This window comes from Anoplophora glabripennis, unplaced genomic scaffold (assembly GCF_000390285.2).
Source record: "Anoplophora glabripennis isolate ALB-LARVAE unplaced genomic scaffold, Agla_2.0 scaffold18, whole genome shotgun sequence".
Taxonomy (NCBI): domain Eukaryota; kingdom Metazoa; phylum Arthropoda; class Insecta; order Coleoptera; family Cerambycidae; genus Anoplophora; species Anoplophora glabripennis.
In genome coordinates, this window is record NW_019416221.1 from 2171974 (window position 1) to 2188679 (window position 16706).

Genomic DNA, 16706 nt, shown 5'->3' on the forward strand with positions numbered 1-16706 from the left:
TCTATATTACTCCAACATTTTCATTTAGCAACCGTTTTTACTAATATTGTTACTGAAAATTGGCGAGCTTCGCTACTTTCATTATACGACACTATAAAATAAAATCCGTCGGTAGTAAACACGTGAAAATGGTCTAAGGAGAGCAGTAAAACTATCTTATGCTTTAAACAAATGCTCTTTAACTTTTGAATATTGTGTACTGCCTGTTATACTAGATTTTCAACCACTTCATGGTGTTTTTACACATATATATATATATATATGAAATATATTCGATAACATTTTTGGTGAAATATTATTATTTATTTATCAACAACAAAACGCTTCATCTTCGTTTCAAAGATATATTTTAAATTTATTTACATGTGCCTTAAGATCACAACATGCCTGGAAACATGTTTAAGACACGTTTATATTGCATAGAACTCTGCTTTGTTGCAAACCAAGTATGTGTCTCAAATGAGCATGTTTTTTAGGCCACCATGTAGCCATAATTAGAATAGATACATATCGAATATCGATCTCCACGACGAAATCGTTTTCAAAAGCAATCCGGCTTTTGTTGAAGATTCTATTAAGTCCATAGGGGGAAAGTCGAGATCGGTTTTAGAATTAAATTTTGATAGGATGTCACAATCAGAATATGGCTTTATTCATCCAATAATACGTCATACATGCAGGTATATAACCTCAAAAATAGACTTCATAAAAATATGCCCCCAATTAAACATTACATCCCGTACAGACATCTTCAACGACTTGAAAATGCAAAATTTCGACAATAATTTTGATATTTTAAAGTCGAAAAGAGTTTATTGTCGCCCCTTTCGTTAATGCAATACAGAATATAGTAAGTCAAGTTAATCCCTTATTAAGTCTTCCTAATTAAAGATTTCGAAAATCTGATTAAACTAATTTAAGCCAAGGACTCATTTAGCCAATTCAAATAAATTAACAAATTAGATCCTGCCGTAGCGTAGGATCAGGGCATTCCTAAATTTTCGGTAATGATAAATAAACACCGACGTCGAATTAAGGTTCCAGCTTTGGGGCAAAGATCAATTTTATTTTTCGAGGATGTCTTCCTTTGCACTTTACGAATCACCGCCAGAGACAAACGTATCCAATAAAATGATTTTTAGATTACGTGGAAACACCGCCGACAGATTTACGCGGAGATTCGGGTTTCGAGAAATGTCAGGGAATATATTACATTAAAAAGTTAGGGGAAAAGTCGGAGAGTTTCGAGACATTTTAGCAAAAGCAGTAGTAAAGTTTATAGATAAAGAATTTGAGGTATTGTTTTTTTTTACATCTTTCCAGTGCTCTGCCACAAAGTTTACTCTGGTAGGTAAGCAAGTTAGAAGTTACAAGATCGTAGTTGGTGTTTAATTCGCCGATAGTATGTGCACAAAATGTCAGTCCAATTTATTCGAATCTCGTTTAAAAAATAAATTGTTATTCAATACCTGAACCCTTTATACATGATTGGGGTGTAATAGTGGTTCTCGTAGTACACGCCACACAGTACTGTTAGGTATACCCACTTCTCACTTGTATACACAACTCATGTGCACAAGATGCACAGTGCACAGGGTCGGCTTACATTTATGGTTAATTTTCTTAATTAATTTTGTTGAAACCAGAAGCAGACTATCAATTGCTTAACAAAAGTTACTTATTTTAGAAACACCTTGTATAATATGTATTTGTATAACATTTTATATAGAAGTTCACTTATAAGCAATTCATACACTACGGATAGGTTCTCTACCGAAAGTAGTAAAGAAAAATATTAAATAAATATCATTTGCGGTACTTACCTATAAATAGCTAAATGTAATAACCTAAAAAAAATCATCGTATTACTGCTAGTGCACGCATTCGGTGACGCAACCCCAGCAGGCGTAGGACTGTAGTTTTCTCAGTCAACACCGATTTGTTCCCGGAATACAATTTAGGGTTTCCGGTGAAACTACGTGGTTGGGCCGGATCGAAAGTTTCGCTTAATTCGCTTTCATAATTGCTAAATATCGTGAAACGACGAAAGCTCGGGAGAGCCTATGAATATCAGGGAGGCGCGTTCTGCTTTTAGTTCCATTAACTGTGAAAGATGATTGTGTAGAATTGAATGACGCAGGATGAGAAACGACTTTGGTAGACACCGGTAAGTTGAAAACGTTAGACAAACGTAGAAATGAGGGATTCAGCGTTTCGTCTATAATAATTAGTACAAATACATTTTTAAGTCAGACGTGAGCGTAAATTTGGGGTTGTTTTTATACACCCATTCGAAATCTCATGTTGGGATGGTGGTTAAATATTAAAACAGCTTTGTATCGATCGCTGTGGTACACTCTAATTATCATGTATCAATTTTGCTTCGTGAAACAAACTAACGTTAATTATTATTATTTATTTGAATAAAATTAGGCACATTGTAAACAACTCTAGTTCGTCGTACGTGTGTCTCCATATCGAAAAATTAAGTAACAGGTGGTATATCTTATCGTCGTAAAAACTCATTAAGAAGTGTCAGACACAATGACTTAAAGATCAGACTGAAATTACAGTCAACTTACAAGATCAGTGCCTACTAGCACTTTGTTATTAGTAGTATTATAATACGGGTGGCACGACAATGTAGACATTTAAAAAATATTTTTTGTACCCAAACCGCTCATTTAATCAAAATTCTACAAGAGGCCTAAAAACTTCCAAGTGGTATCACCTATCAGATCAAAAATAGTCGTCATTATTGGTCGAAAGAGGAAAAAATTATGAACGGATGTTATCACCATTCATCAATTTTGTAGGAGTTGTAGGTTTAAAAGAACACTCTGTATAACACCAAACTGTGTAGATTGAAAACAAAAATCCACGTCTCATAAATAGTCAAGATCGATAGGTATTTGAGTTACTTACAAAAATTAAAAAATGTTCACCATATTTCAAATCGAAACTTAGTTGTAAATATGTTCATGTATAAAACATTTTTTTTAAAAAACAAGCTTTTGGTGACGTCATTTTATTTTCGTATTCTTCTCAGTAAACACTTTCGCCTGATACCCATATCATGGGGGTGCATATAAAATCACTGGTCCGCCATATTTGATTTAGACTGACGTCACTTAGCTAACCATGCATTGTCATCCAAACTAAACGTGTACGCTGTTTTAAAATTCAGTTGCAAGATTTGACCCATACTAACAAGACAAGTTAAATAATAGCTTGTAAAAAGGTATTTATTGATCGACTTAATTCGTTTTTTATTTTGTTTAAAAGTATATATATTTCGATTATTGAAGAAATTATAAAAAAATTATTACATACGCCACTGGGGATTCTACGCAAAATGAACTGAATAAGAAATCTAACTACTTCTATCCATTTCTGTGGGAATTGACCACCTGCAACATAACTGGAAATGGAAATTGCTGCTAATTTTTACTATACATTTGTGCACACTGACAGATATATTGATCCGGCATTGCGTCCTTCTCTCTCTTCGATATTATCGTAAGGGTAATTCCAAATAATGTCGTGTGAATATGAATATCGATCCGCTCATTGAAACCTGGCTATAGTACTCCAATGTATCGAACTTTCCGCTTGACGCCGATATTGTCAACAATACGGTCGTTCACTTCGAAACGTTTGCTTTAAGTCTAAAATTATTATAATTTCAGTTACTAAACACGCCCGATTTCAATAAGCGCGGCCTAATTTTAGATTAATATTCAGAATGAGAACAGTATTTAGTCCTGAGGTAATCTTGATTGTCTTCACTACCCAGAAAGTAAAAGTTCCGTGCTTTAAATGACTTCGAAGAATATTTTGGGGGGTTGAATTTCGGCAACAATTTAATTTTAGTCCTTTATTTGGGTCATACAGCTTATCGCAACTCTGCTGTTATCGCTGACAGTTGACACGACACGCTCACACCTCGCTGAAATAGTTGACGAACATTTAGACAGCTAATGAGGTAGGTTTTGAAATTTCACAGCGCCTTTGGGGTTTCGTAACTAGAAATGGCTGTTTTATTATAAAATTCAACAATTTTTTTTTCAGAAAGAGAAAAACGCCCGATTACAAATGCGATGCTTACGCATCACATGTTACTATTTCCGGCCTAAATTTTTATTGTCACAACAGAAACGTCCCCTCTAATTTGTCGCTTTGAAGATTACGAGGATTCCGAGACGCGCCTTTCGATACGGACGAAACACAACACACCCCCTGGCTCGGCTTAAACGGAAATCCTCGAAGTAACCTGATTACTGCCACCCTCGCCATACCGGGATGTGACTTCCTGCGGCGCTGCGTCAAGATCCGACTAATCACTGCCCCTCCGGGACGATCCGGATTCCTCCGGATAACAAACTTTGGCGTTAATTGCTTATTTTATACATTCAATTTGGGCCGCCTATCTGCTTACGCCCGTCGTCCTCCGCTAACGGGACGCCCTCGCTGGTCCATTAGGGGACGCGGTGTCGGGAAAAATCGGCCGGAAGGAGATTTAGGTTAAGGGGAATTGCGGATTGAAGTCCTTGGTCCTTCCGAGACGCTTCCGGATGTCGAGGAATGCTGAGTAGCTGTAAAAAAATAGTGTGTGTGTGTGTGTAAATTACAGAACAAAAGTTGAATTAATTGATGTGCGATCTAAATAGAGCGCCAAAAATAACGCAGGATTTTAATTGTGCGCCATTTTCAATCCGAAGAGTTGGCGGCATTTCTGTGCATTATTTTTAACTTAAAATTGTGGTGGCAGTCACTTAACAAACACGAATGATCAATCGCAATTGAAGTTTTCCCTATATTTAATAATTTCATTGAAATCATTATTTATAGCCGTCAATATATTTTTTTTTTATAATAGGCCATGCTATGAGCATTGGAATTTATCGGGGTTTCTATTTAATGACAAGCTTGAACTCGAAGCTTGACAAGTAGTTCAGTTACTCAGGGTTTTTACCTCCGAATTCTTTATAACTGAACCGATTGACGTGAAATTTTGACTGAATGTGGGTAATGTCTCAAGGAACAAAACTTATATAGTGCCGAAGTGTGCTTTTGCCCTGGGGGTGGAAATTTTTACGCCCAAAATAACCACAGGAATCGATAAAGGAGTCAATTTTAAGTAACAAATGTTATATAAAGTTTTTTGGATAATCCAATATTTTCCGAGTAATTCGTCAATGAAAATGTTGATTTTTTACTGAAAAAGTGCTTGTTTTCGGACAGTTTTTTGCAAATAATTTTGAAACCATTGGATTTAACGGAAAAGTTGCAATGAACAAAAAGAAAGGTAATAAAAAACAATTTTAATGGCATTATTTTATTTTTCTCTGATTGCAATATAAACGGAATTATGGATTTTTAAACATTATTATATGTTAGCTAAAAACTAAATTGGAACCAGTTAACGTTAAATAACGCCAAAACCATAAATATTAGGAAACAAACTATTTGAAGCTTTTTTAAAGTACTTTGAAAAACCTTTAAAATGAGCTGTTTTAAAAGTCTTTAGAATCAAAATTAACGGAAATATGATCGAAATACCATGATAGTCTCATTTTTTTTAAGAACAAATTAATAAACAAATCAGTGCCTTTGGCACAGAATTAAAATTGAACGCAATCCATTTACAGATTTCTTCATTTATGTTCTAAGAATATGTTCTGTGGGTCTTTGGCTCACTTACAAAACATGATTTCAAAAAAAACTTAATTTTTGAAAATGTAAATTTTTCAAATTTTTGAAAAAAATTCGATTTATACGCTGTAAAAATTTAGTTTTATTTTTGCTGAAGATTTTATTTAATTTTTTTATTCCTCTAAAATTAATATTAATCGAGATATCGCCATTTTAAGTTATCATATGAATGAGATAACCACCCTCTTCGAGCCCTTTAAACCCTTCAAATTTAAAAATGAAAGGCTTAAAAAGATCAACTCAACAGTTCACGTAGCCCTTACATTTCCCTGCAAAATGAACCTTGTGCGATTAAAAATCTTAAAAAGTAAGAAAGTTATCGTCAAAAAAATAGACACATGTATAGGTGATAATTTTAAGAAAATTTAGGTCAAACAAGAATTTTGAAGCATTTAGATCTTTTTTGTATATATATATATTTAGTATGTTTATATTCGAATAAACCAGTGCTATATTATAATACACACACACATATACAGGCTGTTACAAATTCGCCTCTTACTACAGGGATCTCGAAAACGGTAAGAGGTACGAAGTAGCTTAAATGGGGGCAAAGTTGCGTAATCAGGGGATCAACATTATGTCTCTAAAAAATCAAGGCTAACATGATTAGTTTTCGAAATATTTGAAAAAAAAAACGAAACTTTGAAAATCCGTTTTTGTTTCATTTCAGCTTTGTTTGAGGTGATATTGAAAAAAAGAAGAAAGTGTTCTTATGGTCACTGTTTGCCCTCTATCGAATGGTATAATCAATTTTTATATGTAAAGTTTCGTCTCTCCAGGACCATCAACTTCATTTTTTTAAAAACGGCCCTGTAAATTTTATTACATTTTTTGCAAGCCTTCATGACCCCCAATACTGTAGTGCCTCAGTGCGAATCAGATTCATACGTTTTGTCTCGAAAAATTCATCTTCACTGTATTCGTTCCAAATTTATCTAATGTTTTTATTTAGATTTCTTTGTGTATTGAATTATCGTACACTCTAAGTGTCGTTGGACCCTGTGAAATCTATCTAGTTATTTAAAGTATTAATTAATAAGGGTCCAAAGGGGTGGTTTTTAAAGGATTTTCCGGATTGAATTTGAAATTAAGTTTCATGTTAGATAGCACATTAAATTACTCATACTGCATAAATAAAAAAGATTTGATTAAATAAAACGCTTAAATGTGTATTTTTTCTTTTCCCAATAAGGGGTGGTTTTCACCCCTTAAGAACAAAAAGCACACCTAGCGCATATATAAGTTTTGAAGTGGGGGGTAAGATGAGCCTAATTCTAAATTTTGAGAAAAATCGAGGTATTACTATATTTTCAGCTACAGATGCTAAAGTTTGAAGCGAAAATTTAGGAAAATGTTTACAATTAAACTGAATTATCTCGATACAGTACTTTGAAACGGTTGTATCCAAAGACTGAACAAATTTCAATGCCTCTAATCCTTTTAGCGCAAATAACGAAAGATTCTTTGCGCTGCTATACCAACTCCAGGCCACTTCCGTTTCCTAGTTGCGCGATCTGCATACTAGAGCCGCTCAACAGACCGATAAATTATGCTAATCAATTGCGGCGGTTTTAAAACTAGCACCAGCTACAAATTTGATTTATACCGGGAAGCGAGATGTGGATGTAAATTATGTGTGTTTCGGCGCTTGGTTCCTCGCCTCTGAATTTTTCATCTACGCCAGGATGTACCTTTGAAGATAAGCCGTGAGAAATTCGGTACGATTTATCATCATGATTGGGCTTTTAAAGTTTTAGAGCGGCGGGAGCAGCGAAAGCGTGCGTTGTCTTAAGATGGAGCACGTTTTGTAAAGTGCCGAAAACAAAATGTGAATAAGAAATTAAATTTCCTTTGTATATTGCAGCAGCAGGATGTACAGCGTGTCTCAAACCCGATAGTATGAGCCTAAAGTATTTAAATAAAATTTAGGACACGTGATGTTAAATGGAATGAGGTAAGCTCCATTTTCAATCGAAAATATTTGGGATTTTCCAGAAACATACCATTTTTTCCCTGTTAAAGAGCTCTCTTCTTTCTAATAAACTTTTATTAGACAAATTTTTCTGTATTACTTCCCCTTTAAAAGTTATAAACAATATCGCTCTAAAGAGTCTCAAAAGACAATACCACCTAAAAATCATTCGTTAGAAAATAATTGAATGTTCGTTGTTCGGAAGTGCACAAATGTCACAAAATACTTGTCATTAGTCAATACCAACGTCAAACGTATAACTTTTGTGCTTACAAAATGTTTTCTCATTCAGAAAATGTTGATATGTGGCTAATTTACTACGTCCCAAAAAAATTCAAGAAGAGCTATAGCATTATATCGAGAAAGGTATCCAGAGCGCCTCATTCCTGATCATAGAACCTTTACAAGATTGGAGGCGACCTTGCGACGAAATGAAGATGCACTTTCTGAATGGAAAAATCAAATAATTGACCGTAGGGTAAGAAACAAATTGTAGTAAATGTAGAAACTAAATCAGAACCTTTTTCGGCACTTCTGTGGACGGACGAAAGTCGATTTGTCAGTAATGGTTTGCCAAACAGGCGCAACGAATACTACTTGTCCATTGAAAATCCCCACATTGTAAATCCAGTCCAAAACCAAGGCCATTTTGGAGTAAATGTATGGTTCGGCATCATCGATAGGTATTTAATTAGATAACACTCTTCCAGAAAAATGGATTGGGCTTAATGAACCTATTCAGTAGCCCGGAAAGTCATTAGATCTAATACCCCTCGATTTTTTTTATGAGGGGGTTTTAAAAAATAACGTTTAACAAAACACCTTCGCGGAAGCATTTGAAATAAAAAAATCACAAACGCGTGTAATGAGTTAAACGGAGAAATGTTAATAACCGCAGCCCACAAAGAAGTCAGGCGAAGATTGGATATGTGTCTTGAAATGAGTGGAGTGTAGTATGAAAGCGTTTGCTTAATTTTTTAAGTTTAATTTGTTATTATTATCACCTTTTGTTTTAACTGTATTAAAGAATTATCGAGTATAATCCTTTTATTTATTCTTAATGACATTTATGCATTTTTTTAAACAACAAACATTCAATTATTTTCCAACAACTACTTTTGAGACTGTTTAGGACGATATTGTTTATAACTTTTAAACGGGAAGTAATACAGAAAAATTTGTCTAATAAAAGTTTATTAGAAAAAAAAGAGAGCTTAGCTTTTTAACAGAAAAGGTTGTTTCTGAAAAAAAAAATTACACCACATGTCCCAAATTTTATTTAATTTTTTTATATCCTCACAGTAGGCCCATACTATCGAGTCTACCCTGTACCTACTGCTACATTATGTTCCTGGGGCAAGCAGACAATGTCGTATGTTGTAGCAAATCAAGTGGTATCCTGAAAGATTTAGAAAAATGTTCACACATCATTTCATTCCTTGTCTTTTTTGGCCTTTTGTCTATAAATTTTTTTAAAACTATTACTATTTTTATTGAAACAAAAAGGCATACAAATAAGGTTGATGGAATGCTATGTAAATATACCAGAGACACAAAGTTTTTTATTATAAGTAGAGCTGTCAGAATTGAGCCGCGAGACATAGGCGTACGCATTATTTATTAAAAAGCAACAAATTAAATTGTCTACAATACACCACCATAAACACCAACGGATAGAAATATCTCATATCACTAAATATCTTCCAATCCGTAATATTTTCAACATTTTCAATATTGAAGTTAGTCGTGTATTCAATCTTTCGAGTTCTCACGTTGCTCTTCCCCAATTCTATCGGTATAACAACGCGAGAGCCTCGCAGAGAGCGTACAATTTCATTTTTATCATTCTTATATAAGCAACAGCAACGGTAACAACGTTGCTGCGTGCCTTTTATCTTTATGGCCCCGAAGTGTCTCCGCGCGCCAATATCATATTGGCCCTTCTGCCCAAGTTATATCGTAAAAGTTACTTGTAACATCCACGAACTTCTTCCGAGTGGAATCAGCGTCTTATTCCATTATTTTCTGTTGCAGGGTGCGAGTCGAGTACTACGTCAATGAAAATACCTTTAAGGAACGACTGCAACTGTACTTTATTAAGAATCAAAGGTCTAGTAAGTATTTCTACTATTTTTTTATTAGTTTTGCTTCGCACGCTTTACCATTTTTTTTTCTTAAAACTCTTTAAACACAACATTAAAAGTTATATTAAAAATGCAGTCACATAATTTCTGCTGGTGCAAGAAGCCGATGCTCGTTACTTGTGTCACCTAGATGAGGGCAGATAACTAAAATGACACACGGCTTTTTGGTTCTTGTTAATATTTTACTGCCCTGAGTTTCCTCGACAGCACAATACAATGTTTGATATCATAATTTTTCATTTCCTTTATTCTAAATTATAAGAACCTCGCCCTAATCCAAGTTATTAAAGGCTATGCGTTGACAATTTGCTGGTCCCTGTACTGTAAAGTAATTAACGCAACTGTGGAATCAATATTAAATTTCACCCAGATGTTTTAATTAAAATAAGGTCCACAAAGATCTAATCTGTATTGAAAATTAAACGAGGGTGACTGCAAGTTTGATTAAAGTTTAGATTTGGGTTTAATTAAAGTTAATTAAAGTTTTTAAAGTGTTTAATTCAAAGTAATGCACCTGTACAGGGAACCTTACCTTTTCTTTCTATTAAAATACCTGTTTTCCACCTGGTCGCTTGCGAATGTGTAACGTTAGCAACACTTTGGCTCGACAAAATAAATGTGATTAACATGAATGGAATTCATACTCACACTATTCTTTATGTTTCTTGTTTTACCCCGTTGAACTAGTGCCATTTGTTGGAGGCACTGCACAACAAATAACAAAAGTGACAATTCTAGTAAACTGAGATTACTTATATCTGCTAATTGCCATTTATTTGAGTGGGGATCAAAGGGAATTGAACTGAAAATTTATAAGTCAACAGTGCTTTATATTAATTAATATATTTCAGTTCGTATCTATGTGATTCCAATTTGTTATGCGGATTTATACCTTGTCTCCAAAGCTGGGATCAAATCAATGGCGTATTCAATCGTTCAATAAATTTCAAATTATGTTTATGATTTCCGCTCCAAACATGGTCCATCATAAATTGAAATTGCTACGAAAGCAAGGCTGGAGCTTTGATATTGCATTGCGTTTTTATGGAATTATAGATTACATTTTATTTTTGGATCGTTAATAACCCTTATGACCGCTTTTTACAACGTACCCTCGCAAAAAGGTCAATTCAGGACCAGTGCTGATCCCTTTCAGGCTGTCAGATCCAAACTATTGTGACGCTCGTATGAGGGCTAACCACTTAATCGCCTGTCGGGTTAATTCTAATAGTGGGGTTTAATGGAACACGGGTTTGAACAAGAATTTCGGATTGGGGCGCGACAACAGATTTGTTGCTTCTTGTTTGTTTGAGTCGCTTACATTGTGTCGCTTAATTTCATTATTTTTCTCTGTAGTGGCATTTTAACCGGAAATACTCTCGTTGAGGCCTAAAATTTGTGCAAGAAGGTCTGGCTTATTATAAACTAATGCAAAAAATTAAAGGGAATTTCCGTAATTTTTCCGTGATTTTTGACAGACTGTATTTAGGTGAAAAATGGTCGTATCGAGAATTAAAAAAAGAGCAATTTGAAGCTCAAAGATTCTAGTTTTTAGATCTTTTGGTCGAAATTTTTTAGGAGCTACGGTTATCCTGGAATTCTAAGACAAAAAAAATTTCGACCGTAAGATCTAAAAACTAGAATCTTAGAGCTTCAAAATGCTTTGTTTTAATTCCCGATACGACCATTTTTCACCTAAATACAACCTGTCAAAAATCACAGAAAAATTTCGGAAATTCTTTTGACCCTTTAATTTTTTTGTATTATTTTAATTGTATGCAGCTAGCCATAATTTTTTTTTTAGCTAAAACGTACTTTCTTTGTTCCAGGTCTTAGGATACGAATAGCTAACTTATTTTTTAAACTGCTCACATGCATCCTGTATATAATTCGAGTCATCACGGACGTGGATCCCATGAACGCAAAATGGTGAGTAAACAAATATTTTTCCATCGAATGGCATATTTCGATTACTAAAAAGTTTAATTTCGAAATAAACTCGACTATCTCTTGCTTTAATAATGGTTTTAACATTATTTTTTTATTGAAATTGGTGGTAATTTATTTATAGTGCTCTGAGGGCGACTTAGTGTAACCGAAACGTCGTGATTCATTGTTTGACGGTTGGTAGATTTTTCTATAAGGTTTTAGTGTGCTGGATTTTTTTATAAACTAGTAAATTTAAACAGTAATGAGACGTAAAAGAAACTTTATCGTCGATAAAGATGGGGGAAAAACCGACTAAAATTGCCCGAGATGAGAATATATGTAGATACAAACACTATTATTATTTTAATACCTGTGTGACATGTGCTTTATTTTAAGAGTTCATAAAGATAAAACGAAAATAATTTGGAGATTTCCACATTGTACATTAAATATCGGGATCAAGTTAAATTTTACAAAATTAAATTCTGATTCTCTAAAGCGATTATAATCTAGTATACAGAATGACTGGCATTTTACATAGGTGGGTGCCATAGTACTCTTTGAAAAGCAGTAAGTCACACAATAAGTTATACGTACTACAACCTGAATAATTAACATAATACTGAAAGTCAATTATTAAAACATAGTGAAAACATTAGCAATATTAAAAATATTCGAAAACAATTATGTACCTGTTTTTATTAACAGAAAATATCTTATTCGTTCATGTGTCTAGTTAAGTAGATGTCTTTACTCTTTGTTGTTCACTACGTATTAAAAACGCAATAAAAACTAGGTTAGTGACCGAATAATAGGGTAGGTCAAGATTCACTCTAAACAACAACATGTTTAAACAATGATTTGAAAATATTTTTTTTCAGTGTATATATGCATTTTAAAATTTTTTTAATTGCTTATCCGTCTGCTTATTATGACTGAATCACCCTGTATACAAGCATAATATTTATAAATAAATTTCGACTAACGATTTTGTTAATATTCAAAATTTAACGCCTTAATCGTTACTTTTAGTTGAAATGTATTTTTTTTTAAGTATCTTAAATACGATATTGCCGTCACAATACCCTTAAAAGGGTGAACTGCTTTTACCAATACATCTGTTTTTATTTTCTCACACCCCACGCCGTTTGAATGACCCTCCCCCAAACCTCTTCCCGAAAAACACCGCTTTTCGCAGTTGTTACTAAAGTTACATCGCCCCCAAGACCGACTGACGCGGCCAGAGGCCTTAATTATGCATGGAGGTGCATTAAATTTCGTCGGAATAGGTAGATAGTGACGTAAGCTCGGCCCGTGGACCATTAAAAATCCCCTGGAGGTTCGTTAACGTCGGATCGGTTGCTCCTAACCTTCGATAAGCTATGAAGTCTGCCGAGGCAATATCACCTATCAAATAATGAAATATAATAAGCCCCACTAGAAGGCCATATTTAAGGGGATCAGAGCTAATCTCGCGTCGTTATTACTTATTTTATTATTTACTTGGGTGTAACTCCCTTGGATTTACATAAGGCTCTGTATTCTGTTAAAAGTGACAGTTTTTTTTACATAATTTGCAATTGAAAAACTGGTTTTTATGAGTTTGTGTAACAAATGTTTTTATTTAGAACTGAAGACTGTGATGAAAAAGGTTCCATATCACTTTAATACAACATTTAAAGAGTATTCAGTTTATCTAGAATACTTTAATGTTAGTAACTAATCGCTTTACATGAATGTTGAATCTCAGAAGTTAAAATAAAAAGATATTATTGTTGAATAAACATCAAGTATAAACATGAAATGAGGGATTTTATCAGATCTTTATATCGTAATTTTATCGTGCACTGAATCTTACGTAAGATTCTGCCACCGTTCATGACTTCTTGACATCACGTCCTTTCAACTTTAGACTATACGGTTTTATTGTTTTGCCCACCATGGCGGCCTTTCTGTACAGGATATCCAGTGACTCGATGGTCATAGCTTAAGGTCGTATTCTTAAGGACAATTTTAAGTCAAATGTCAAGCACACTAATTTCCTGAACCCTTGACCTTTGAACCTTTTACAATTACTGCACGTGTGTCACATATCTAGACATAATCGACAGAAAAATATATGCAACTTGTTGGTATATCATGCACCGCATTTTCCCATGTTTAATCACTTAATTGATACGATCCCTGTATGTATTATTATGTATTATATGAGTAATAAACGAAAGAGGGATGAAAATAGACCTGGAGGATCGATTTGTTTCTGTCTACCCGTGTTTTTTTGAATGGCTCAGGCAGTTCCTATTTCAGCAGCAATCACACCGCATTCCACTAAGGTTAATTGCTTTTCGATCGATGACGGCGTACCTTGACTAATTTAGTTGTCGAACAGTTGACCTGATTAGGCCCTTTGTAGATACCTGTATGATGTAATCGGTTATCGAAACATCTTCAATTAATTATAGACTAAGGTCAACAAAAAAAATTATATGTTAAAATAATGTTTGTGCAACTACAAGACTTTATACGTTTTGTGCTTCTCTTTCCGGTACTAAAAAAATAATAAAATGGATAAGGAAATGTTCATTATTTCCCTCATATTCCAAAGCGCAGTTTATAAACTCGTTTGTTTATTTTTAGAGAAAACTGCATTATCAGGGCTCTGGGAAGTCTTTCTCCTGGCCTCTAAGACCTAGCTCTCAGCTATTTTATGAACAAATATTTAGTCAAGTACAACTAAATTATGCCCATTTGCATAATGGTTGCTTGTCTTACTCGGAGCTTTCTCCTTAGAACTGAAGGCTAGGATGTAGTTGGAAAGGTATTAAGATAACATAATATCCAGGAGTTTTGATAAACAAATGAACGCGATCCTCAACGGAGTTGAACTCGTGATGTTACAGTATCCTTGAGGATGGGATCGGGGAACATCCGTGGCAAGTAATCTCGGTATTAACTGGATTCGTAAACTGAACTGCGAGATATATGTTCTTTTAAATGGAAATAAACAATGAAAATCTAGGGAACTAGTCTGCAATGTCGATTAGTTGGTGACATTTTTATTATTTATGTGGTAGTTAAAATTTTATAGACTCAAGTTTAGTCGATTTATTCAAAACGTGCTTGATCCAAAACTAATTTAAAAAAAATGAAATTTCGCCACTATAATGGGCTACACATACAATTTATTCGTTGACGCTAAAAATCTTCTCCACAAAAAAATACTATTACCTACAAATGGTTCCGATTTTCCATATAATAGACATATATTATCTATTAAATTTTAAAATGTTTGTTCTATTTTGTGTAGTGTAAACTGTTTGAAGTTAATTAAAATGCATGCACGCTTCCGTAAACATAATACGCTTTTAACAGCTAAAAATGTTTCATTATTATATTAAATTGTTTTCCCAATTATACATGAAAGCTATTGATTGGCCAAATGAGTAACACGTATTCCTATTATTTTTTTTTTGTTTTTAACGTAATAAACGCATAGTGAAACCAAAAATGGCGGTGACAACATTTTTAACAGTAAGGCGATGTTTCGCATTATAGTAGCTATGTCCTGTTCCAATTTGGTTAGTGCAACTCTCTCGGTTTCGAAGATTCAATACCTATGTATGTTTTCAGCCACGAAAATTGAATAATTCCAAATATTTCGAATTTTCACCACCAAGAACGGCGGTGACAACATTTTTAACAGCAAGGCGACGTTTCACATCGTATTAACTATGTCCTATCCAAAGGTTAGTGTATCCCTCTTGGTTTCGAAAATTCAATACCTATCAAAGAAACTGACTTTAAAATGTATGAGTGATCGGCGTTTTTATTAAAAACTACCGATTATAATTAAATTTTGCAAAGGGTAATGTTTTTCTTCAAAATGAATCTGTACATACATCTTCAGTTATTTTGCAGAATGAGGCAAATTATGTAACAATTTACACACATTTTCACAGTAGTTCTTTTGCATAACATTATTGAAATTTGCAAATTATCAGATAAATTTTATTCGTTCTAATAATGTTTGATATTTTCATTTAGAAGAAATCTCGAAAATACTCGAAATACAAAAAAGCGCCAATTAGAAAGAATCTGCCCATAGGCATCAAAACAGGAGTATATGTTTCAGACAGAAAATGTCAGGGCACCACCAGGCGATATGAATATATAACTTAATTTTTTTTATCCTACGCTGTCTGTAAATTTTCGAGTTGTGTATTGATATATTACAAAAAAGTTTAGTAGCAGCAAATCGGGACATTAGGCTGGCCACCAACGTAAATCTCTTCTTCAAGTTTCATCTTACGCAAAACTCGATCGCATAAAATACAGCAAAGCTTAAATTAACAGTGAATGATGTTATACAAGGTGTCCCGAGATTCATGCAACAAAGTTTGGTCATAAATTTTTAAGACAAATTTAGGGGAGCCGTATTTTTTCTTTTTACCAACTGGCCCCCTCTTTCGGAGTTACAGCCCCCTGATATATGTCCATAAGAAATCTTTTTTATATCTCAAAACCATGTTGTACGAGAAACACTAAATTTGGTACACAGGGGTTTTATGATATGTGGAATCTGATGGTGCTACGCTTTTTGGCGAGAAACCCCCTTAAGACACTTTTTCGTGGGTCCCCTTGTCTTTGGAACCAAAAAAATTTGGTCGCAAATTTGATTTTTTTAAAAATTATTAGTTAGCTCGAAAGCCATTGAATTTAGAAACTTTTGTCCCTTGATATTTGTTTCGTAAAACGCAATGTTTTTGGGGAAAATCGCGAATCATGATATGCATTCGATCACAATTTAACATTTTTCTCGAAAACATTGCGTTTTACGAAAAAAGTATAAAGAAACAAATAGTTTTTAAATTTAATGGCTTTCTAGCGAATTAATAATTTTTAAGAAATTTAAATATGCGACCTAATTTTTTTGGCTCCAGACA

General features: G+C 33.9%; 1 protein-coding gene across 1 annotated transcript in view; it reads left to right on the forward strand.

Moving 5' to 3' along the window:
• Nucleotides 1-16706, forward strand: part of LOC108908269 (potassium channel subfamily T member 2) — a 177548-nt gene that overhangs the window by 100974 nt on the left and 59868 nt on the right. The window contains exons 3-4 of the mRNA XM_023454165.1: nucleotides 9725-9804; nucleotides 11664-11763. Of these exons, the coding sequence (XP_023309933.1) occupies nucleotides 9725-9804; nucleotides 11664-11763 (180 nt within the window). The remainder of the gene's footprint in view (nucleotides 1-9724; nucleotides 9805-11663; nucleotides 11764-16706) is intronic.